General features: G+C 36.2%; 2 protein-coding genes across 2 annotated transcripts in view; both read right to left on the minus strand.

Annotated features, from left to right (window-relative positions):
- LOC134853054 (proteasome subunit alpha type-6-like) overlaps positions 1 to 23,063 on the minus strand; it is a 354,898-nt gene that overhangs the window by 58,153 nt on the left and 273,682 nt on the right. The window lies entirely within an intron of this gene.
- LOC134857253 (nose resistant to fluoxetine protein 6-like) lies at positions 7,728 to 18,611 on the minus strand. Its single transcript, XM_063873636.1, has 6 exons — positions 17,954 to 18,611; positions 16,412 to 16,555; positions 11,659 to 11,859; positions 10,712 to 11,221; positions 8,747 to 8,919; positions 7,728 to 8,443 (listed from the first exon to the last, which is right to left on the minus strand). Exons 1-6 carry the CDS (start codon positions 18,486 to 18,488, stop codon positions 7,799 to 7,801), a joined length of 2,208 nt encoding a protein of 735 aa, XP_063729706.1. The 5' UTR covers positions 18,489 to 18,611; the 3' UTR covers positions 7,728 to 7,798.

Consider the following 23,063-nt stretch of genomic DNA (forward strand, 5'->3'; position numbering starts at 1 on the left):
AATAAATCAGAGTCTCGTTTTGTCAACCGTTCCGTAATATATACAGGTCCTTTATTCACCGGGCTTAATACGTTTTTCAAAAATTTTTTCCTCCCGTAAACTCTATTTTTTGTCTCAAAATACACAAACTTTACAATCACAGACGTTTTCTGGTTCCTACTCACGATTACCCTTCAAGTCGTAATCCGATACATCAAGTCCCAAAATTTTGTTGAATAAATCCAGTACATCCCGAATAATGTTTCCATGAAGCATTGGTAAGTTTTGAATTATAACGCAGTCTTTAGACGAATATCTCTCCAATTCGTTAACTTTAACTTCAAGATAATTCACACGATTTGATAGGTTCCTAATTTCAGAGTCTTTTCCCTGCAAGCAGATAACGAGGCTTTCAAATAAGTCCTTTGTTTAGAATCCAGGGAATCTTTTACCGTTTCAAACTTTGAAATAAATTCAGACTTCATTTTAAAAGTTTCAATTTTTTGTGTTGGTTGAAAACGTAGGCGAGAAAATTAGAACCGACTGTTCATTGATTTCGATTGCTCTTTTTTTGACGACGTTTTCCTCAAAATATGAAGAGAAGGAGGCCCGGTGCCTAAATTTTTTGTATTAGTTTTAGCCCTGTTTACGACCAAAACTCATTGAAAATTTTAAAATAACTTCATTATAACACCATACTTAAGAGCACGAGGAAAACAACACTCCATTTCTATTGGATCCAATATGTAGCTATCAGTGAAAAAAAAACCTTTTCAGCCCTGCTTTTAGTCATAATCAAATTGTGGGGTTATTCGAGACACAGCTAAGTGTTTATGATTAGCTTGTAGTCGACAACTAAGTAAGATTCGTTCAATTATTAGACTAAATTTTGCAACATGTTCGTTGACCAATAAACAGGCCAAAACGAGCGTGCTAGTTGGAGACGATGAAAATTTGTACAATTGAGATATATGAGTTCTGCCAAAATTCAAAAGGTACTTTTCTACTTTCCGTCGCTGTGGAATTTCTGGGCAAATGTTACGTGGGTGTTTTCTGGCGCTCTTGGTTCGGCCTTTTATCGCAACTAAATATCATGATCAGCAAACACCTTAGCAAGGAAGGCTCCGATCTTAGCGAACGCTCGAGTTTCTGGCGCTAATTTCCTGTATTGAACTAACCGGAGCTCGGCTTAGCTCGGTTTAGTTTACTCAATTAATGAATACTAAAAATTCCGAGGGTGGGAGAGATAAGCAAGGAGTCAAGAAATCGTTTCTTTCATGGCTCTAGGACCGAGAAAAAGACAAAAGATTTGTAACACTAAGCAAAAAAGAGTAAAATTAAATAGAACTCGAAAAAAATTTACGCACAAAGTTCTTTTTAGTTTGCTCAATTATTTATTGCTAAAATTTCCGAGGGTGGGAGAGATAGGCAAGAAGTCACAAAACCGCCTCTCCCATAGCTCTGGGACGAAGAAAAAGACAAAAAGTATCTAACACTATGCAAAAAAGAATAAAATAAAAAAAATTAAAAAAATTTAAGCTTAAAACAAAATCAGAAAAAAAAAACAAAAAAATCCAAAGCAAAAAAAAACAGTAGAAAAAATCATCAAATCGACTGTTTATATTTTGGTTTGGGATGAGATTCAATAAAGGGTTTCGTTTATTTTTGATTTAGATTTATTTAAATTAATCCTGATCGATAGATCAAGTGTTTTGGTTGTTTCTTAAGTATCCTTATGCCGTATGCGTCTTTATCATAGCTTTGCCGGTAACCGTAGCTGCGGCAGGCGGGCGGAGTTCCATGAAACACAAAATTCATCAGGGACACTACCATTACCGTTGAGTATCATTTGAAAAATTTTAGTGTAATTTAGATTGTTAATTATTTAAACTTAGTTTTGTGGTAGGTACTCTGGACTCTGGGATCGGCCATTCTGTACCCTCCAGCGATTGCAAAGTTCCGAGACAAGAGTATTGACTTGAAAATATGGGAGAAAAGCAGAGTATAGTAATAATAATGAACGACTTATAATAAGTGGTTCATTTTATTATATGTTAACTATTTCCTCCAATATGCCCAAGAAACCCCATTTGATCACAAATAGCCACCTTTCAACCCATTTGTTTCTTGATTAGTCATTTTTTCAAGTCAAAAAACAACTGCGCAGCGACATACCACGTAGTTTAGTTCCACTTGCAAAAGCAATCGCGCAAATAGTTTCAGAAAAATGGGAGAAAAAAATGTCATGAAAACCTTTGTGATTTTAAAATTGATTTTATCATTTTTCACTTACCACCATTTTTTTTCACTAAAAGCGAAATTTTACCAAAACTTCTCTAAAAGTGAGTGGGTTTGGAAATCGAGTAGACTGAGTAATGCAGAAAAAGCTGCAATTTTGCAGAAAATTGGCAAGAATTCATAGAGGTTATAATTCATTATAATCCATTCTAATGGACTTTAAATGGATAATAATCATTTTTTTCTGTATTGTGTAATCCTGTGAGTAATGCAGATAAAGCTGCAGTGTTAGCTGAAAACTGGTAAATTTTATAGAGATTATAATCCATTACAATCTCTTATAATGGATTTTAAATGGATTATATTGTATTTTTTCTGTAAAAATAATTGATTGAATGAATTATAATCGATTGCGTGTTAACAAAGTGTAATTATAGTCGATAATACTGCCAACACTTTTGACCACAAAATTTGCTTATAATTGGTTACCATCCATGGAACCTCAGCGCGGGATGCTATCAATTTGAGGGGCTTTATAAACCTGCAGAGGAGATTTTTAAGAAACCTTATTCATTTAATGTCAGTAAAGATCACTTCTTGTTCAATTCCTGTTCATTTCTATCAATCGAAGGATAATGAACTGCGAACGAAACATAAAATTCTTAGAATTTCCCTTTTATCCACAGTCAAGCGAGAAAAAGTTATTTCTTTATTCTTATGACAACTTTCCTAAAATTATCCCATGCGAGTGCGATTGTCTTCTTAGGAGGAATTTGGTAAGATACACTCCCACAAGCTTGTTTATTTTATTGTTTCGACATTCGAAGAAAGTGGCTGAATGTTTAAGCTCGGGTGCTTAAACATTCCGCCACTTTCTTCGAATGTCGAAACAATAAAATAAACAAGCTTGTGGGAAAATGAGTCGAAAAAAAATTGTTGTTTCGAATTAAAAAGATATTTCAGCAAAATTTTATTTTCTGAAATAATGAGTTTTAAAAGTTGGCAGTTTGGGATAGTTAACGCGCGATATGTTTCGTGCTATTAACGCAAGTGCGGAGATTTAATTTGTCATAGCAAACATTCCAATTTGAATTAAGGCTTGCCATAAAATTTAATTTGCAATATGCTAAATATGCATTTTTCAATTCAAACAACGTGTGGGGATAATTTTTCAAAAATTTTTTCAGGTATGTCTTTTTCTTTTTAAAAACTAACTGATTATTGTAAAAACTATACCAAAAACTATAGAAAAAGAGTCTGAAATTTCAGGGATTAGCCCTGATTCGAGCATTCGTGTTACGTAATTTTTTGTTTATATTAAATTTAAACCTATCTCAAACTTTCTGAAGTACTATCGAAGAGTTGATGGTTTTTCCTTTTCCAAGCATAGTCTTGTTTTTTCAAAAATTGGAGATCATACAACTTAGGAACTGAATCTATTTTGTTACTCCATACATCATTTATTTTTTTCAAAAAACAAAATCAAAGTTTTCTCCCTCAGTAGTGTCTTCCAATTTCTGATCAAAAGCTGCTTGCAGTTTTTTTCTCGTATCCATTAGGCTCGCAGGTGAAAAATATAATAAAATTAGTTTTATTCCAGGGCTGAGGTGCTCGACTCGAAACAATAACCAATGTTGTGGCAAATTGAAAAATGCCAAGTTATGAGTCGAATAGGGTCGATAGATTCGATCATTGTCAAGTTATGGGTCAAAGATGGTCAAAAAATGGGTCGAACAATGTCGAATCGTGGGTCGAAAAGAGTCGAGTCATGGTCGACCGAAACAATAACTAATGTTGTGGCAAATTGAAAAATGCCGAGTTATGAGTCGAATAGGGTCGATAGATTTGATCATTGTCAAGTTATGGGTCAAACATGGTCAAAAAATGGGTCGAACAATGTCGAATCATGAGTCTAAAAGAGTCGAATCATGGTCGAACAGGGTCAAATGATGGGTCAAATGGGCTCGAAGGAGATCATTTAGTGTATCGAACGGAATCGAATCATCTCTCGAACTGTTCAAATAAGGAGTCGGATAGGGTTGAATCATGGGTGAATTTATAAATAGGTTATATCTTTGTTGGATTTTCACTGCTCCCAATACTGTAAAACGGTTAAATGACGGTTTAACCAAATCCAAGTTGCCCTTTACCTATTTACCTTGTTCCACTTCAACCTATGTTCCAACTCAACCTATTCCAGATTACGATAAGCCCATTGTAACAAAAACTTACCCTATTTCTTTGAAGAATTCAGAAGAACAAGTTCGAATAGATATCAAAGAACCATAACTTTTGATTACGAAATAGTTGCCGCATGTAAAAAAATTTCAAAGCAATCGAGAACAACTCGTTCAAATTTAAAATGGGATCAGAGTTATAACGAGTAAAAATTGTATTTGACTTATTGATATTGCAATGCGTTGCATCTGTTTCTTTAATGAGCCAAAGTCTTATTACACCAAAGTGATTAAGCTTAACGGATAATGTTTACGTTTTAAAATCACAAATTTGAAAGATCAGTTCACTGAAAAGTAAAATTTTGTATGAAATTAGAAAATTGACAAGGGTTTGACTAGTTGATCACAAAAGAGAGATAGACCATCGAGTACTAGGACAAGGCGGAACTGGGGGCGAGGTAAGGAAAAAAGAAAAAATTGTTTTGATAGTGGTCTCTATCACCTCCCAAAATCTCAGACTTCGGGGGCGCCAGCAACATCGAAAAATTTATGCTTTTTGAAATTTAATTAAAATTTTGAAAACTTCCGAGACTTTTCTAATTAGACTATTGAGAATAGCTCAATTGAGCAGAAACAATTTAACATAGAGTTCTTATTAAATCTGTTTACAAGGGTTTTTTCTCGTTCGTTCAAGTCTCGATACTTCTCACGACTGGGGTTGATATATCTCACCACGAGTTTGAATATATATATTGAATTTTTAATGGGCTGCTTTGATTTTGACTTGGTCCATGAACGTATAAAAAGAAGGATGATTTCCTTTAAATCGGACAGCGACACCAAGATGCATCCCTCTACGGCATTTTTTGTTCTTATCAGGCCAGCTGCAGCTTCTTTTGAATGGTTCCATAAACCTAATGGAAATAATGGCTCTCGGTAGTTGCGACATATTGTCGACCCTTTGATTTTGCTTTTTTTGGAAATAAGAAACAACCTCATCTACCTTTTCAGAAATGGTCTCATCTAGCTCAAAGCAAAGTGAAGAGCAGTTTCCTCGATTTATTCAATTACTTGATCTAACGCAACGATAACCATATTGTCAGTTGGTACGAACCTTATTGCGCGAATGAGTCTATTTGCCAAAGTGAGCTCATGGTTGCTTTCGTACAATTGTTTCCAACCGACTAATTTAATTTTGCGGTTAAAGGCTTGTTAGATGAAAGTAGTATCCTTGGATATGTGCCTCGGAGTAGTGATAAGAGAAAGAGTTTAGAGAAGGAAGATTAAAGTTGAGGAGGATACGGTTGGGTTTGGCATTTTACGCAAGCTCTGACGAACCGTTAAGAAACTTCTTATAGCTATGTCCTCGTTTGTTTGGAAGGAAAGCATAATTGCACGGGGTGCTAAACCTGCCGTTTGTTTATGGACTGAGTATATTTGATGAAATTGCACTGGGCACATTTTGAAGTTGCATTCACAAAGCCATAAATCTCGGTTCAACTCAAGAGCTGTCACATTGTTTCAATAGTTGAAAAATGCAGTTTTTCATCATCCTCGATATTGCTGTCGAAAAATGTTTGGTAATTCAGAATGCCTGTCAAAAATTGGTGGAACAAAGAGTTTTTCCACTTGTTCTTGCCGATTTAGAGCTCTGTTTTTTGCATAAGGAGATGGTAATGCAAGTTGCACTGCTTTTTTGCCCACCACGGATTGCAGGCAGGTTGCAATTATACTGCTGTCAACCGACACTTGCTGAATTTTAGTGTCTTGTTTCATCTTCTAAACAAGAAATCGTGCGTCCAATTGACCAAGGAAGACTTCGTGGCTGTGATCATTCCGTAAAAAAGTAAGTCATCGACATATGTGACAGCTTCCACCTTGCAATTGTGAGAGTGCCGTTTTGAGCATTTCCAGTGTTCGTTCCCATTTTCCGCCTTTTTCCTCTTGATGTAATCATGGCTATCAACTATAAAATTGAGACAACCGCGTTGCCACAACCTCCAAAATATTTTGCGTTTTTTCTGATGCAATTTTAAATAATAAAATATACAGAATGAAACAGTTTTTGCGTTCAATATACTCTTTGTTGTGAAAATTGGGTATTAAATTTAGTCAAATGTTATACAATGCAATCTTTAGGCAAAATGCTCAATTGAGTCCTAAAAGTTGGCCTTAAATGACTTAAAACTTGCACGCTAAAATTTATAATTCAGTTTTTGATAAGTACAAGAGACAGAAAAAAAATTTCGATACAATTGAGCTTAAGATAAATTAGCATAGGGTAATTTAGTAACTAGGGTAAAAGGGCGGATACCAATGTGGAATATATGTAAAATAGTATAGGGCAATTTGGTTGAGCTTACGTTGGAGTAGGGTTATTAGTCTTGCTATTCTGGAAAACACATGCAAATAGCAAACTAATCTCGTGTATTGACATTAAATCGGGTCCTTATGAAGCTCAACTAAGAGTAAGTAGTTTTCAAATTATCCAAACAAATTCGTTGAGACTGTAAAATCCGGACAAAACACTAAGTTAAATTGGACTCAATATTTATATTGTGCATTTTTCGTTTGTGATGCGTCTTTACTTAATTCAAAAAGCGCATTGATACAATTTCAATGCTTCTTTTTATTATGAGTTAAAAAAACTTTTGCAAAAATAACTGAAACGCAACAAAAGCTTAGCAAGAGTTTTTCTACACTTTAAAAAACTCTCGTGTGCCAACACACGCAAAATCGTGTGATCCCTTTTTGAATACTTTTAAAATCCTTTTAACTCTTTTTGTTTCGAAGCAACAACGAATGAGTATAATAATAATAATGAGTGTACTTTAAAGATAAGAAAAGTGTAAATTTATTTGAATGATAGGTTTAAATGAGTCAGGTTTATAAAGTATGAAATCTAATCTCGCTTGTATACCGTTTTTGCTAGTCTTCAACATGGCACTAAGTATCTTTTTAGATTCGATTCTTAGAACCAATTTGATGGAAACCCATGATAACGTTTCAAAATAACTTTTTTTGCAAAATTGGATTTTTCTTTCGATTTTCTAGCACAGGGTTATATTTTATAAAAAATTATATGTTTGACACAATCTTTTGCATTACACTATAACTTGTGGGATAAATTTACACCATAAATTTTTAGAGTGTAATATCTGATAAAATTTTACATTTTTATAAGCTACGGCTCTGAGCTTCTTTAATAAAAAGAAAAAAGTTGGTTGCGGTGTTAGTAGCCACTGCCATTTAAGCAGGTAAAATTTTAATTTGCTCCTAACTCCAAAATGGCTGAGAAATTTTGGAATCGAATGTTTTTTTTTATTACGCAGAATCAATTTTTCAAAGAAAATTTCATACAGGTTTGACTGATGCAACATATTGCAGCTTTTTCAGTCCTGAAATTATCGCATTTTTCCAACAAGAATCAGCTTCTCTAATTGGATGAAGGGGGCTTCTATGATGCAGCTGCAAACTAGTCCCAAGCAGTTTAGACACATAAGCAGTCCTGAAGCTGTCAAAGTGTAGTTGAGAGTCGTGAAGTGAAAATCTTGCTCCAGAGTCATAGCATACATCTGCAAGAGCATCAGGTGTATAATGTACGTAGTGTAGTTGACTCTGGCAAATGGGATCCAAAAATTAGCGGACAAAATGTCATTTATTACCCCGCCGTAACCCAAATTACAAAGCAGAATTAAAATACTCAGAAAGATACCCCAGAGAACTCTGAAGGTTGCGTTGTAAAAAGCAGCTGCCCACACTCCCATATGTCCACCATTGGCGTACGGATAACATCCATAAACACAGATAATTCCGCAGAGGAACCCAAAAGCCCAAAGACCCCATATCATGGCAACTCGAGGCACCACAGGGGTTCGATCGAAGAAAGACTTGATTTGATCTCTTTGGTACAGGGCGAGACCCAAAATGAGGCCTATACCGTATGTCTGGAAACGGCAGTAGGGCGAAAAGTAGAGACGCTCAGTAGCCCAGCTTGTAGTAAAATCGAAATCATTCACGATGTCTGGATTCACAAATGCACCACCGCCCTAAATTTGGAAGTTTTTGAGTAAAAAAGATTTGGGTTAAGGGGTATAGGCAGTAGCTTGTGACGGTTTTAATTACAAATTGTTCCATATTCTAACGATGTCATACAGATTTCACGGTTGGTATTTACTTAATTACAAATAAGTTAATTGAGATATTGCCCCATAAACACACTACTCTTTTATGTGAGCATATACGAATGACAAAAAATCTAATGGCATAAAAATTGCATTCAATGAAAACTCTTTTAATTTTCCAAGACCTCAATTAATTAACTGATTATAAGTATGGTAAGTATGACTCACATCGCCTGGAGGAGCTCTGTTAACTCCAGATGCTTTCAGCACCAGTAGTGTGTTGACTGCAATCACAGCCCCAATGGACAGGTAGCCCCAAAGTTTGTTCATTCTGGCCGCAACAATGAAGAGCGGAGAAATGATGAAGAACTGGACATCATTTGCCACGTACCACGTCCAGTCTAAAACAGTACTGGGATCTACTTAACAACCCCCTCTATGGTATCTAGTGAGTAATCCCCAACCCCCCCCCCCCCCCAACCCCCTCTTAAATAAAAGGAGCAAATTAGTGCAACTTACTTCATCAAAAAATTTTATATTTTAAAGAAATGAAACTTTACTCTTATTGATTTTTTTTGAAAATTGTCTTATTGATAATGACTATTTATTCAAACTGAAATTGATGCTCACTTTTCGTCTCAAAGACTCAGCTGTTTAATTTTTGAGGTGACCCACTCGATGAGATGAAAGTCTCTTAGGGTTACTGTCCAGGCATTTATGATAGTATTTACTTGCTGTTGTAATGTAGCTGTTAAATTTAAACTTCTAAACTTTTAGGCTAGAGTTTTCTGGCTTCCGATTTGATCTTCATAACCTTCCCCCCGCTTTTTTCCTTGAAAGGGAGGAGACTGTTAAGTAGATCCCTGTAATGTGTCAACCCAGGGCATAAATCAAACAACAATATACAGACTTTGATGACATAATTTTTTCAGCGTGCCATTATTTTTTAATTTTTTATTGTTAATTTATTGTTTATTCAAAGCTTTATTGTTTATTCAAAGCTACAATGTTAATCAAAGCTTCAAAGTTATATGCCCGCAATGAAATTACATTGATAATAATCGATTATAATGGAGTTTCATGGCATGTTACCTTAAGCCTCTAAAATAATTGATTTTTATAGGATTAAAACTCATTTATAAAATAAATAGAGTAGAAACCAATTTATATCATTATAATTGATCATAATGGATGTAATGGATTATAATAGATTATAATGGTTTATATTAGATTTTCATAAGTTGGAGCCCATATTTTAAAAAAATTTTGAAATTAAAAACTTGAAACTTGAACGTTGCAATCGATGAATTGAGTTTCACTCTGACTTGTTTTTCGCTTGTCAAATTTTTTACTTGTCTTCCCCTCCCCACCATTAAACCGTTTCTTATATTTACCATAAAATACTTGAAAAACATTGTAAACACGCGCAACCATCCCCTCACACACAAGCCTATAGCCTCTCCCTAAAGATCTTTACGCCGCCCCCCCCATATCAATTTACAAGAGTGTCAAGCGTCTTGGAAGTGGGGCAAAAATTTGTGTATGGAGGGTAGCAAGTGTGAGTGTGAAAAAGGGTTAGCTGGTGGGGTAGATGGGGTTAGGGTAGATGGGGGATGGATATGTGGTTTTATGTGTGGGGATAAATGTGAAGGATGGGGGCACATTTGAGGGTGTTCAACTTGGGCTTTAAAATTGAGAAGACCTGGGCTTAAATTGTGCGGGATAAGGTTTTGCAAAACGAAGTAAATTTAAGTAGATTTAGAATACGAGTAGGCTGTGAGTAGTGCAGAAAAGCCTTTAAAATTTGCAGAAAGATGGAAAATTATTTTACAGATTATAATCCATTATAATCCATTATAATCCATTATAATGGATTTTAAATGGCTTCTAATCGGTTTAGTGTCACTAAAAATAATGGATTATAATGGACTATAATCGATTGTGCATTGCAAAGTGCAATTATAATCGATAAAAATGGCAACATTTTTCACCTCGAAAATCGAATATAATCGATTATTATCCATGGAACCTCACTGCTGATTAATATTAACTATCAACACATAAAAGTGAAAATATCATCATCGAATTGGTTCAAAATACTTCTTTTGCTTTAATTACCTAGTGCCGAGCTTATATTAACAATTTTTTCAAATGTGATAAAATGAATGATTTCAAGTTCAAAAGGGTTCTTACTAATGCATGATTGAGATGGATTGTCAAGATTGTTGAAAAAGAAGGCAGTAGGCATCCATTTAGTACCAGAACAAAGCCCCACCAAAGAAGTATTCAGCTCATTTTGGTAGAACGTACTATAAAACACAGGGGCTAGCTGGGGGAAAATCCCAACTACGAATAGAATGGTCAGCAGGATAGTTGGCCATAGTCGTATCAATCTATGGACATAGAACATGATCCAAAATTTAGGATTGCCAAACGTTGGGTTCGGAAGTGTTTCCATGGTCTTAAGAGATCCATACATGACCAGGAGTCCACTCATGACGAAGAAAGAGTCTACGGAGGGAGTCCCGTTCATGATGGTTTGAAACAGGAGATTTTTTCCGCGTTCATAGACGTAAAGAAAGTTATCGGACATGAAAGTTTGAACGAGTATAGTGTGGCCAATCATGACCCAACCCAAACTTAGAACCCGAATTCCGTTCAATACTGGAAACTGCTGCCCGGGACTAGATTTAGTTGGAATTGCTTAAAAAACAGCAAATATATTTGAACACTAAAATAGCCAGAATAAAAAACATACTGATGAGATTCTATTATTAGGTTTTTTGCAAAACTTAGTCAAGCTGCTTTAGGTCAACCATTTGGATTTTTTAGATCTTTTGGAGAAACCCATGAATTATCATATTTGTCAAAGGATTTAGCGCTGCGGATGGTTTTTGGAAAATTTAGCGCTGCGGGTGGTTTTTGCGGGGTTTCTGAGAATATTTTGAAAAATTTTGACTAAGAGATTAGTTTTTTGTAGCAAATAACATTTGCGTTGTTGGCTTTTCTTTAGACTCTTAGAGAAATTTAAGAGTTGGATAGCCAAAAATGTCTGCAAAAGTTTGACGGCCAGAATAGAACAAATCTTTCTCATATTGGTACCCTAACGCTACAATCTATGGGTTTTTTCATAATATTACTCAGAATTTTGGTGAAGTTGGCGTAGAAGTCGAAACACTTCAGGAACCGATCAGCCAAACTGAGAAACGAAGAGACTGGATCCAAATTGACAATTGGCTCATCCTGGTTTACTGTTTGCTCATTTCTTCGGTCGTCATCAAGTTGGACGCTAAATTCACGATTGTACCCAGCGTCTTTTTGAATTCCATTTTTGTAGATTTCTAAAAAAAACACAATCATTTTTGAATCCAACCACTACGGGGGGAATTATGGGTTTGTGCTTTTTTTGGGCAAAAATAAATGTCAGAGTCCTGGGTGCAGACAAAAAAGGTCTTCATTTTTTGCTTTTCAAATCAAATTAGTGCCACACGTTTTTAATAAGCTTTTTTTGACATGTAATCATTTTCGACATATATGGAAATGTTTGTGTCTGAAGTTTTTCTTTGTTAAGGCTGCTAAGGCAAGGTTACACTATTCAAGTTCATTTGGTTGGCGACGGAGTTGAATCCCTGAAAAATAGCCCCCCCCCCCTATTAATCCGCCCGTTCAAGTTATTCAAATAGTCTTTAACCAAATTGGCAAACATAAGCTAAGAATATCCGTCAATGACAGTTAATTTTTATATTTTCCTCGTGGTTTTTTTGGATAGAACTTAGGAGCTATCTTGGATCACGCGTCCTGCCAACTGACTTATTTTAGCTACCAAAAATGACTGCGCTCTATAATATGAAAATTTCAAACCACCTTTTCTAGAGACCTAGAAAATATTTGGAATTTTTAGAATATCGACAAAGCCAAGGGTTCCAAAGTCACAATTTTAAAATGATAAACAATTCGACCCAACCTGACGTTTATCTGTGTAACCTGATTTTGGGAAGAGAAAAAAGACGCACAAAATTGGGCGTTTCGAGAGAGAGTAAACCGTGGTGTAAATTTCAGAAATATAAATGTAAGGCTGCAATGCATAAAATTAGTCGAAGACAAGGAATTAGAGGTCATCTGATGGTGACAGTCAACTCCGAAGGTTATATACCAGTTAGCACCAGACTGATCAACTGAATGCATTGGATAGAAGAGAATAGATCTAAAATGAACTGTGAACTAACTTAATCACTATGACATTGCCCTTCTTGCGGAAAAATGAAAGAAATGAAACTTTAAAGTACTCAAGGAAATTAATGACGAAAGGTTTTATTTTAAAATTAAGCTTTGATAGCAAAAAAGTATAACATAACTGGCAGGTATAACATCAAGGCTTTTTAAAGGCACTTGTAGGCACCCATTGTAGGCATTTTTAGCCCGATTTCTCCTCTTTCTTCGTTTATTTTTCTCCGCCTTCGACCCTTTGTATATGGTCGATCATGACGGCCCCATTTTGTTTATCGCTATGCACTTCCTCCCGCTTCGCCTTGGTGTAGTTTCGTCCTGCAAACTTGCCGAACTTGCTGACTCCTGGCTCGAATAAGACAATAATCGCTAATTTTGTACTCGCTTCCTCACGTGCGCTTTTGGAATTTTCGTTTCTCCTGATGCCACAGGCTCGGTTAGCTCGAAAGTCGCCCACTCCGTTTCGCCTTCTTTTTTCCCTCTGTCTGTCTTGCAATCGATTACATTGTCGCCCTAGCGTAATCGCTAGGTCGGACTTTTGTCTCGTTGACCGTTTTCGCACCGATTGTCGCTCGCCCCTCAGTTTTTATATTCGACCGGTTTTCTTGCGGTTCTCCGTATCTCCTCCCATGAACTTGAATCCGGTGCTCTTGCTGCTTCCCGTACTAGCATCCTTTTCATTGCTAGTGGCATGTCGTCCTCGACATCGGATTCGGAGTAGTCCCCGTCGGCTCGTCGACCTTTTTGCGGCTGCTTGTGGTTGTTTTCCTGCTTTTTGAACTTGATGGTCTCTCGGTCATCATTTTTCGCCCCACGTCTTGTGGTGTCGGTAGGATTTTAATGTCTCCAGGGGCTCTTTTATTGGGTTTGTGATTTTGTGCAACGCCACTCCCGATTTCCTAAGAACAGCTCCGTTACTCATGTTAACGGTGTGGCCAGTTCCTTCACTACTTTAGAATTTAGTGGTTTGTACCTGCTAAGGTTTCTATCCCCTGTCCGCTGCATAAATTCTTCCAGTGGCGCTGTTGACGCTGATAGTCCCTCTTTTAGGCTCAACGCCCTGATCATTGATCTGGTCGTCCGCCAATTGTATTGAATGGCGCCTAGTCTTTGCATTATAAACGGTATCAGACCTAACTCCCCAGTCTCTATTCTTCCCCGAGCGTCTCTGCAACATCCTGCTCACCTTGGATAGATTTCACGTTCTCCCCTAGTGTTTTTTGGATCAGCTGCAACCCGAGGCTTGACATCAAGTCCCTTCTAACAATAGATAGTCTGCTTTGATTATAGCCAATCACTTTGATTTTAGCCTGGTCGTTGTTCTGCCAGCTTAGCAGTCCGTTTGTTTCACTCCTGTGGTGCCCAGTGTTCTCCTCAACTACCCCGATGGTAAATATTGAAATTGGCGAGCCGCTATCTATACATACGCTCGTTTGTCTCCCATTAATTTTCATCGGTAGTTTCGCGACCGCGACTTTTAGTTCGGTTTTTTTCCTTGAATGAATAACCATAACCACAAAACCATTCGAACTATCAGAACCCCATGACCTATATCTCTCCTCAGGCATATTGAACCATCTAATCGAGCTTTCATTTTGCGAATGAATGTCCTCCGTGTCCCCGGATTCACTCATATCTAGTTCCTCTTGTCTTTTAATTAGTCCTGCTGCCGGGCGTCCTGGGTTCCCACGTTTTCCTCTGTTTATTTTTTTGTATCAAGTTGCGCTCCTTGCTGGACATCTCGTCGAATGCTCTGGTGTAAAATTTGGTTGATCGAAGTTATAGCACCTTTTGTTTCCCTGTTATATTCCCCCTCGGGGTTCAGGTGCCGCCCGGTATGGTCCCCGTCCGCGTTGTCTGATATTCTTATAGCCGCATCCAATCGCTCGCACCGGTTCCGTTTTAATCTGGAACGCTCCATCGTTCGTGCTGCTCGGTGTTGCTACTCCGGTTGTCGATACGTACGTTTTCGCGTACTTGTCTCCTCGCTCCTAAGATACCGCTATACGACACACCTCCTCGGGTGTTTTTTATCTGCATAGTTTGTTTTGAGCTTCTCTGTTATTCGTGTTCACAATGAATACATCCCTTAAAATCCTTGTCTCCAATGCCCCAAAACTGCATCGTGCCGGTTATCCACTTAAGCACAAATGGAGCTGTTCCAATGATTCCCCGATGTGCTGTTTCCTTGCTAGCAAATGGAACGTCTCTCCGTTTCTAAAGCATCAAAAACCCTCGTTAAGTCCAGATGTGGTCTGAGCCTATGGAATTCATCCTGTTCTTTTGGCCCAAGGCACAGGTATATATTCAATATCAACGTCTTTTCCGCCTCCAGTCGGTTTTTCCCGTCCACTTCTGCTGGTAGAGCCGCAACTTGGGCTGTCGTTAGGTTTAATTTAGGCTATCGTAGAATGTTTTCGGCTGTTGTAGAATTTTTTCGAATTAAAGTCATGTTTCGCCACCCACCATTACCCATTGAAAACAATTAAACCAATACTACCATAGCTTTGGCGGCTCTGGGAGCTTGGGAGGCCAGAGCGACGTTATCCCTAGTGTGTTTTCTCCCCATTTTGGCATGTTGGCTGCTCCATGTCATGAAAGAGTTAACGATAGGTAAAATTTCAGATAGAGAAATGTAAGGCTGCAATGCATAAAGTTAGTCGCAGACAATGATTTAGAGGTCGACCGATGGTGACAGACAGCTCAGAAGCTTAAATACCAGTTAGCACCAGACAGTTTAATTGAATGCATTGCATTGGAGAGAATAGAACTAAAATGGACTGTTAACTAATTTGTTAACTATTACAGGCGTTTTTTTCTCCTCGGTAAATCAGTTACCACATAACCGCCAAAAAATTTTAGCTTCAACTTGCTTCTAAAAAAATTACTCTGTGCGGAGTATGACGTGCTACTTGCATAGCAATCGACTATTCCTATTCTTTTTATCTCATTGACCGACCCTAATTTATCCAGGGGATTTAGATCTGCGAAATATTTTGTTGCCTTCAATGGATTTGTTTTGGATAGGAATGAGATATACAAGGCAAAATAAATTGTCCCAAAAAGTTTTAAAAGTTTTTTCCATGTATATATGGTTCTAAAATCCTAAATTTTTCGCTCTGTTAAACAAAAAGAAAAACAGATTTATGATTTGATGCTCATCTAGACACATTGTTCGAAATTTTTTTTGATGATGCTAGTCCAATCTCTAGGGCATGGGGCAGTGTATTTTTTAGTCAAACCGTTTCACTGGTTAATATTCCTGATTTTTTTGAAAAACAGTTGAAATCACACAAAATAATTTTGAATTCTTTCAATTGAAGCATTCGTGTTCAAAAACAAAGTAACAAACTAACAAATAGAGCAGTGTTGTTTAATTTTTTTTGATTTTTTTTTTGGTATTTGCTTCCTTGTGAAAATAAAATTTCATGGTCTTTCTTAATTTAGATCTTTTAATACAAATTTTTTGGAAAAAAAAGAAAAAAAAGTTGAAGGTGTTTTTCAACCGTAAATTTCAGAAAATGTTTGTAAAGAGGACCGACCATTTATTAGCAGTAACTTCTGCTGAACAATTTCACCGGTTGAAAAACTTTAACCCTACCAAATTTCCTTTATCACGTAACCTGATCGTCAAAAGGAATAAATTTATTACTGATATCATCATACCGTTGAGTTTGCTCAACATGTTGCTAGTGGTGGCGACTGTGATCAGCAGAAGAATGATTCCGAACACGACCACTGCAGTTATGAAGGCACCAGTTGCCTCAAATTTTTCCCTTCCATCTGCAACCACCCATTCAGTGTTCACACCTAAATAATAATTGGACACCTACTTACAGTGTGCAATTACGCACAGAACTTTCCGATGACAGATTGCAGAATTGTGTACACAGGTTGCTATTTTTCTCAATTTCATTTTCAATTTTGTGTACTTATCTCATGAAGGGATTTTCGAAAAACATTTTGAAAGTTCTCTCGAGTTTTTTTTTTTGAGTTAAATTATTTTCTTAACTCTCTTCCTAACTCTCTTATTGGTGCCAGAATCGGGGATTCCTTTATAAGCTCCGCTAAAAAGTTTGCGTCAAACAAGCTGGCTAATCCCACTACTCTGTTCTTTTGTTTGTTCAACAATGGGATGGATTGACAGAGCTTATTTCAAAATCTTTGAAGCCACATAACGATTTTGCTTCGCCCGACAGTCGTTTTTTTTGCGCTCGTTCGATTTTTGATTTGAATTGAGCTGATGGTGAGTGGTGAATGTTGTTTTTAGTCTCGTGTCGTGTTTAATGCTGCCCTCCGTTGTTTTCGTCGTATTAGCTCTATATGTTAATCCTTGCCAGCGGTCTTGATCGAGTTAATGCCGGATGAAAATGTTGACAAGAGTTGTCACATATTTAACAATAATTAAACAATAATAATCATAAAGTAAGCTTTTTGAATCAATCAAGCTTTTTCTCTGAGTTAAACACGGATCTTTCGACGACTTAAACTAGCACCTCATAATTTGAAAGCATGTCAGACAGTCAATTTATGTAAATTGGGTAAATCGACTCAATGTCAGGAAAAAGTTAAGTGTCTTTTGAATTATACACAACTATGCACTAAGTGCACATAATTTAATTAAGCGCCAGAAAAAAACAGTATGCGCTACCTACCAAAACGACCCTATTTCTTGAAATAGGCAATAATTCGAAACCCCTTTTCCTTAATTTATTTTTTGGAGCTTAATATTTACTGGATTTCAGCTATTCTAAGCTCTGGTTTTTAAAAAAATTAACCTGATGGTAAAATGCTAAGACAGCATCCCGCTTGTTCATACTAAGCTAGCTGCCTTTCACATTTTCCTACCATACGAGAAGTTGTTGCCTCAACCATTGTCCTACTTTTTAACCCACGTTATTTCGATCCTATTTTTACACTTTATCAGCCCCTAACAAGATAACCCTACTACAATTTGACCCCCTTTTTAAAAAGGAGTTAAAAGACACAGGGTTGTAAAATTGGGAACTGCCTCAGCCAAAAACGTCAAATTTTCTGACTTGCAGGAAAAACCATTAAAAAAAACAAAACATGCCATCTTATTGTTTCCAGTATTTCAATGAAGTTGAACATTTGGATGACCAAATTAGCAATTTTAAAAACAGCTGACCAAATCATCTAAAAAAGTAGAGTTGCGCATTTTGAGATCCACGTGTTCAAACCGCTTACCTAACTCGTGAAGCGCGTATTTGAAGACCCGAGCGACTTGTGAGTTCGAACAAGACAGAGGCATGCATGTTCCCAGAGACAACTGCAGTCCGGTGTGTACCTTGAATGTCACCAGGAATGGACCAGAATCCGGAAAGGAGCTCTGAACGGGAGAGCTGTCCAGTTTTATATTCACACATTCTTCTGGTTGGCCAGCAAAAGTTGTATGGAAAAGGGCGAATCCAGTTCCTGGAACGGCATAGGAGTCCCAGAACTTGAAGTTTAAGGAAAAGTTGGATGATGAAATATCACGAAGGTCTTTGCGACACTGTTGGTTCACAGAAACAGAGTCCAGAATTTCATCGTAGTTCTTGATCAGATGGTCGCGTACATGTTTCACGTGGTTAACAGAGTTGGTAAGATTATCAAAGGGAATTCGAGTTAAAAGTTCGGCTTTTCGTTGCACTTGACGGATGAAAACTTTAGGGTTGCCTATTTGAGATTGAGTTTCACACACAGCAAAAAGAGCCACGAAAAATAAAAACTTGAGAAACATTTTTATAGCGAAAGTTCATACAAGAAAGTCAAATTAATAACCAAATTTGTGCTTGTCAATGATCATACTTATTAAATATATTGTGAGATTTCAAACAAATAAGTGTTGATCAAATTTGAACGAATTGCCTTATTAAAATCTCGATGTAAAATCTCGTTGTAAAATCTCGTTTAAAGGTTTCAAATTACAAGTTCATATCAAGACAAAATCAATGACAACGGAATGCAGCTTTTTACAGCGGTGACCTTTAAAAATCTTAAAACTGCACATTTTTTTATTTTCTAAATACTGCTATTTAAAATTATTTAACTTGCGGGGGGCGGGATTGGGAGGGGGAAAGCCATTTTCAACTGAAAAATCCTTAAAGTTTTCTCCTTTGTGTTTTCTTGTAAATTTTCTCTCGTGTCAAAACAGTTTGAGAGGTAGCAATGGCAGCTAAATCTAGCATTAATTAGCTTTGTTCAGAGATAGTTGTTAATTTAGCTTTTCAAAGATCGCATGCATACAAGCAGTGAAAAACCAGACAATATTTTGAAACATAACGCTCCATTCTAGTCCATGATTTCTAGCAGTTTTCAGCTGTGACAGTTTTTTTTTCACCTTCAGTTTCTATGGTAACAATTTTGATTGTTTTTTTTTGGGCATGGATAAATTCACACCATTGGCCAAACAAGGTTTTTTTTCCAAAACTGTGAAAAATTGACTGTTCAGTTTGTTTTCCGATGGCAGCGGCCGTTTTTTGAACGCATGTTTTATCGAAGAAGGATACAACTAGAGCGTCGGTAACAAATTGTTAGCTTTTTGATTTGGCGCCCAGTATCAGTTTTTGCAGTAGATCACTTAAAATTTAAAGAACATTTGTAACGAAAGTAACCATTACGAGACCAAACTGTGCATTCTGTGCATTGTATGCGGATTCCACAACAGGCCAAAATCAGATTTGTCCCGGAATCCACATCATTGCTACTTTTCTTTGATCATCTTTGCTGTTATGAATTCCACAAACAAATACAAAAAACACTGTTGCGCTCAAAGTGACACCAAAAATAGACGAATTTGCGGAATCCGCAACCGTATTTGCGCAATCCAGAACAGTTTGTGGAGTCCACAAACAAATAATAAGACATGTTTATAGTTAAATTGAGCTGTTGTGGAATCCGCAACTGTAAGCGGAATCCGCAAAGTGTAAGTGGAACATGTTTTAAGACTAGTTTCTGGAATCCAGTAACACACAGACACAAAATTGTGCGCCTATCCAGTGCATAATTTGGCCTGGTAATGACGGAGTATTTGTGACCGGGGTGATTTTTTTTCAGACAAATTTCGACTTTTTTAGCCATTTTTGACGGAGTACTTTTTATCATTCGAAAAATATTGTTGTCTTGAGCTTAAATTTGAAAAGATAGTTCACTTGAGATCGTTTTTTGTAGAGTTATTGTGGTTTAAAAATTGTCATTTTGGCCAATTTGGAACAATTAACGCGCGATAGTTTTCGCGCTATTAACGCGTAAGCGGAGAGTTAATCCGTCTTAGAAATCGTTCCAAACTGGTTGAAAGAAGCTTATTTGCCATAATTGATTTGTTACAAGGAGCGAAAACCATCCTTTTGTATTTTATATGGCGTGTGGAGGGGATGATTTCTATTAAAAAACTCAAATTTTAGAAAAAAAAATTTTCATTTTGTTTTACTAAATTTAACTTTTTAATGTTATCACTGCCCCATAAACCATAAAAGGCAGTCGGAACATTCCGGGCTTTGCCCTAATACCAGCAGTCTTTTTTATTTTCTTAACTCAATATCCTTGATTGTCCCAGTTTTCAAAACAAAATGACAGTCATTTGGGGTTGCCTTTTTCTTATTAAAAAGTTCGACTTTTTGAATAGCCGTTTTTGGCGGATTTTGAAAATATCTGCTGCTCTGATCTCAAACGAATAAAAAACATAACTGTGACTTTTTGAAACTATGCTTAGGAGGAGGGGGGAATTGATAATCATTATTTATCAAACGCGTAATCAACGGTTTAAATGGCTCAAAAATCTTTTCAAAAGGTAATGATGAATTGTATTTTTGCTTCAAATTTTTATTTTAAAATTTTTCTGAAATTTATTTTCATTTTTCGGTTTGACAGATGAAGGATGACAAAGCATAACTTAAATTCGTCGAGAATTTTCAATATTTAGACTTGTAAAAAACATTTGGAGTAACCTTATAGGTCAATTAAAAATAGTTCATCTTGACAAAAAACATGAACTTTAGAAAAAATTAACACATTTAAAAAAAAACCACCAATATTTTGTTTATTGTAGGGGATTGATTTTTATAAAGTTTGCAAGGTTTCCGATACGCTTTTGTTGTTCATTAAAAAACATAAAACAACCATTTTAAAATTTTTAGAGCTAGATGCTCGTGAAGCCTAAATTTTATGCAAAAATGTGCGAAAACAAATTAAAAATTAATTTAGAGCTATTTTATTGTACTATACTTCTGGTAAAGATTTGTCGAGCAGAGTACTGTACTTGCTCTAACTGTTAGTGTTTTAAATAATGATTGCGTTTGTATATACAGAGTATTTTCAAAACGTGTTTTTGCTAAATCCTTTCTCGTTTACGAATAGTTTTTGTTGAAGTCTTTTTAGTAGGCAGGAAAACTCAGCGAATTCTAATGATTTAATTCATCATGAAATGGTTTTTTTTCACAATGTTTTTTTGATTTAAGGAAATTTCACCGCTTTTTAAACTTGACAAGCTACTTTAGTGCGGAGTGAAAACAACAGGATAAAATCAACTGTCAGCTAAAATGGAACGTTCTCACCAATTTTTCTCAAATGTGGTTTTACTTAGCTAAAAAATGATCGAGACAAAATGCTTGAAATTTTACTAGCTTTTATATGGTGTGAATTTTAATGCAAAAAAAATCAAACCAAAAATACACTCATAAGACTGGTCAATTAATTTGGTTCAAAAATAAGGAGGTAAACGGGACCAATTGATGTATAAAAAACTACAGTTGAGCCTGTTTACTACCTTACTTTTGAACAAAATTAATTGAACCATTTTAAGTGTGTTATTTTGTTTTAATTTCTTGCTTCGAAATTTACACCATCAAAAAGCAGGCAAAAATCCAAGCATTTTCCTCTATCCTTGTTTGGTCAAATATAACCGAATTTGAGACAAACGAGTTAGAAAACTCGGCATTAGCTCAATTTATCCGATTGTTTTGATTCAGCGCTATAGTAATTTGTTCAGCACAAAAGGAAGTGCATTTTCATTAAATGGCGCGAAAAAAATGCGTGAACAAGAGTGATCGAAATTAATGATTTATATCATCCGAATTCGACAAATTTTCGCTGACTTCTGCAAGATGAATCACTTCATTAACCCAAATATATGTGAAATGAGAGAAGATTTATTAGAAAAAAAAATTTGAAAGCAACCTGTAATCTGCGCATTTTTGGCTGGTTTATACTTCAGCTGCTTGGTTCACACCCGATTCTTTGCTTTTGTACTAAACTCTAACATGTATTGTAGGTTTGCGTAGCAAAGGAAGCATGTCGGATCTGGTCAACGTAATGAACTGATGCTTGATTATTGGTGACAGATCGTTTGACAGGCCAATCTTTTAGCAGAGCAACGTAATGAATTGATGCGTGATTGGTTGACAGACTCCATAAGACGCTCAGTATTGTGTCAAGCGTCCCAAATCAAGACAATTAACTCATGATTTGTCAACAAAACTATTCACTTCAAAAACACAACGGTGTAAATTTGCGGCAAAACAAAGATTTACGTGCACAAAAACACTCGTGCCGAATGGTAGCGCAACAGAGCAAGCAGTCGCTTATCACCAAAGATGCGTTTGAAGTTGGCGTTCTGACTTGCTAAATGTTCTGAGTCTGCTAAAAACTAGTCTTCTAAAACTCCTAGCGCCATATTTATTGCACTCATTATATTTGAAGTATCAGTATACAACTGAGTTAACAGTACAGTGCAAAATACTAATGTCAAATCATTAAATACGCTTGAATAATTCAGATTTTAGTCCATTTTTGATGGCTCTCATTTATCAAGTTTTTTTTAATTTACCACCCCTCCAATATTTTGAATTTTTTTATCTTATTGTCATTTTACCTGTTTTTAACGCTGAATGCGTTGTCTTACAATCAACCCTCGAATTCTATTGAAGTGGCCTTAGAGCTCGGAATATCAATTAGCTCACGCAAAAAAAATGTAGATCCGCTTTGCTTTTTTCTACAGCAAAAACTACAATAATAGATTGAAACAATTTGAAGTTCAATTCTGCCAAATTTGATTTTCGTTTTCTATTTTTGTTTTAGCTTTTCGAGAAGTATGAATTTCCAGTAAGCCTGTAAAAACAATGATTCTCAACCGGAGAGCTTTCACCATGCTAGATTTCTTTTTTTCTTTTCACGACCTATGAGGTTTAACCCCATGAATTAAAAAAAATTTCGAAAAGAAATTTTATTCGGACAAATTGAAACATGTTCAGTTGACAGCATTACCATGCAAGCAAGTTTTCAGATGGGTAACATCACAAGGTGGAAACTCTTTCCTGGT

Source organism: Symsagittifera roscoffensis, chromosome 1 (genome assembly GCF_963678635.1).
Source record: "Symsagittifera roscoffensis chromosome 1, txSymRosc1.1, whole genome shotgun sequence".
NCBI classification, from domain to species: Eukaryota; Metazoa; Xenacoelomorpha; order Acoela; family Convolutidae; genus Symsagittifera; species Symsagittifera roscoffensis.

Coding starts and splice junctions, on each gene's coding strand:
- LOC134857253 (XM_063873636.1), bottom strand. CDS start 18,488: ATGTTTCTCAAGTTTTTATTTTTCGTGGCTCTTTTTGCTGTGTGTGAA. Junction 11,222..11,658: donor CAACTTCACCAAAATTCTGA/GTAATATTATGA, acceptor CTGTTTTTTAAG/CAATTCCAACTAAATCTAGT. Junction 8,920..10,711: donor TCCATCTCAATCATGCATTA/GTAAGAACCCTT, acceptor GTACTGTTTTAG/ACTGGACGTGGTACGTGGCA.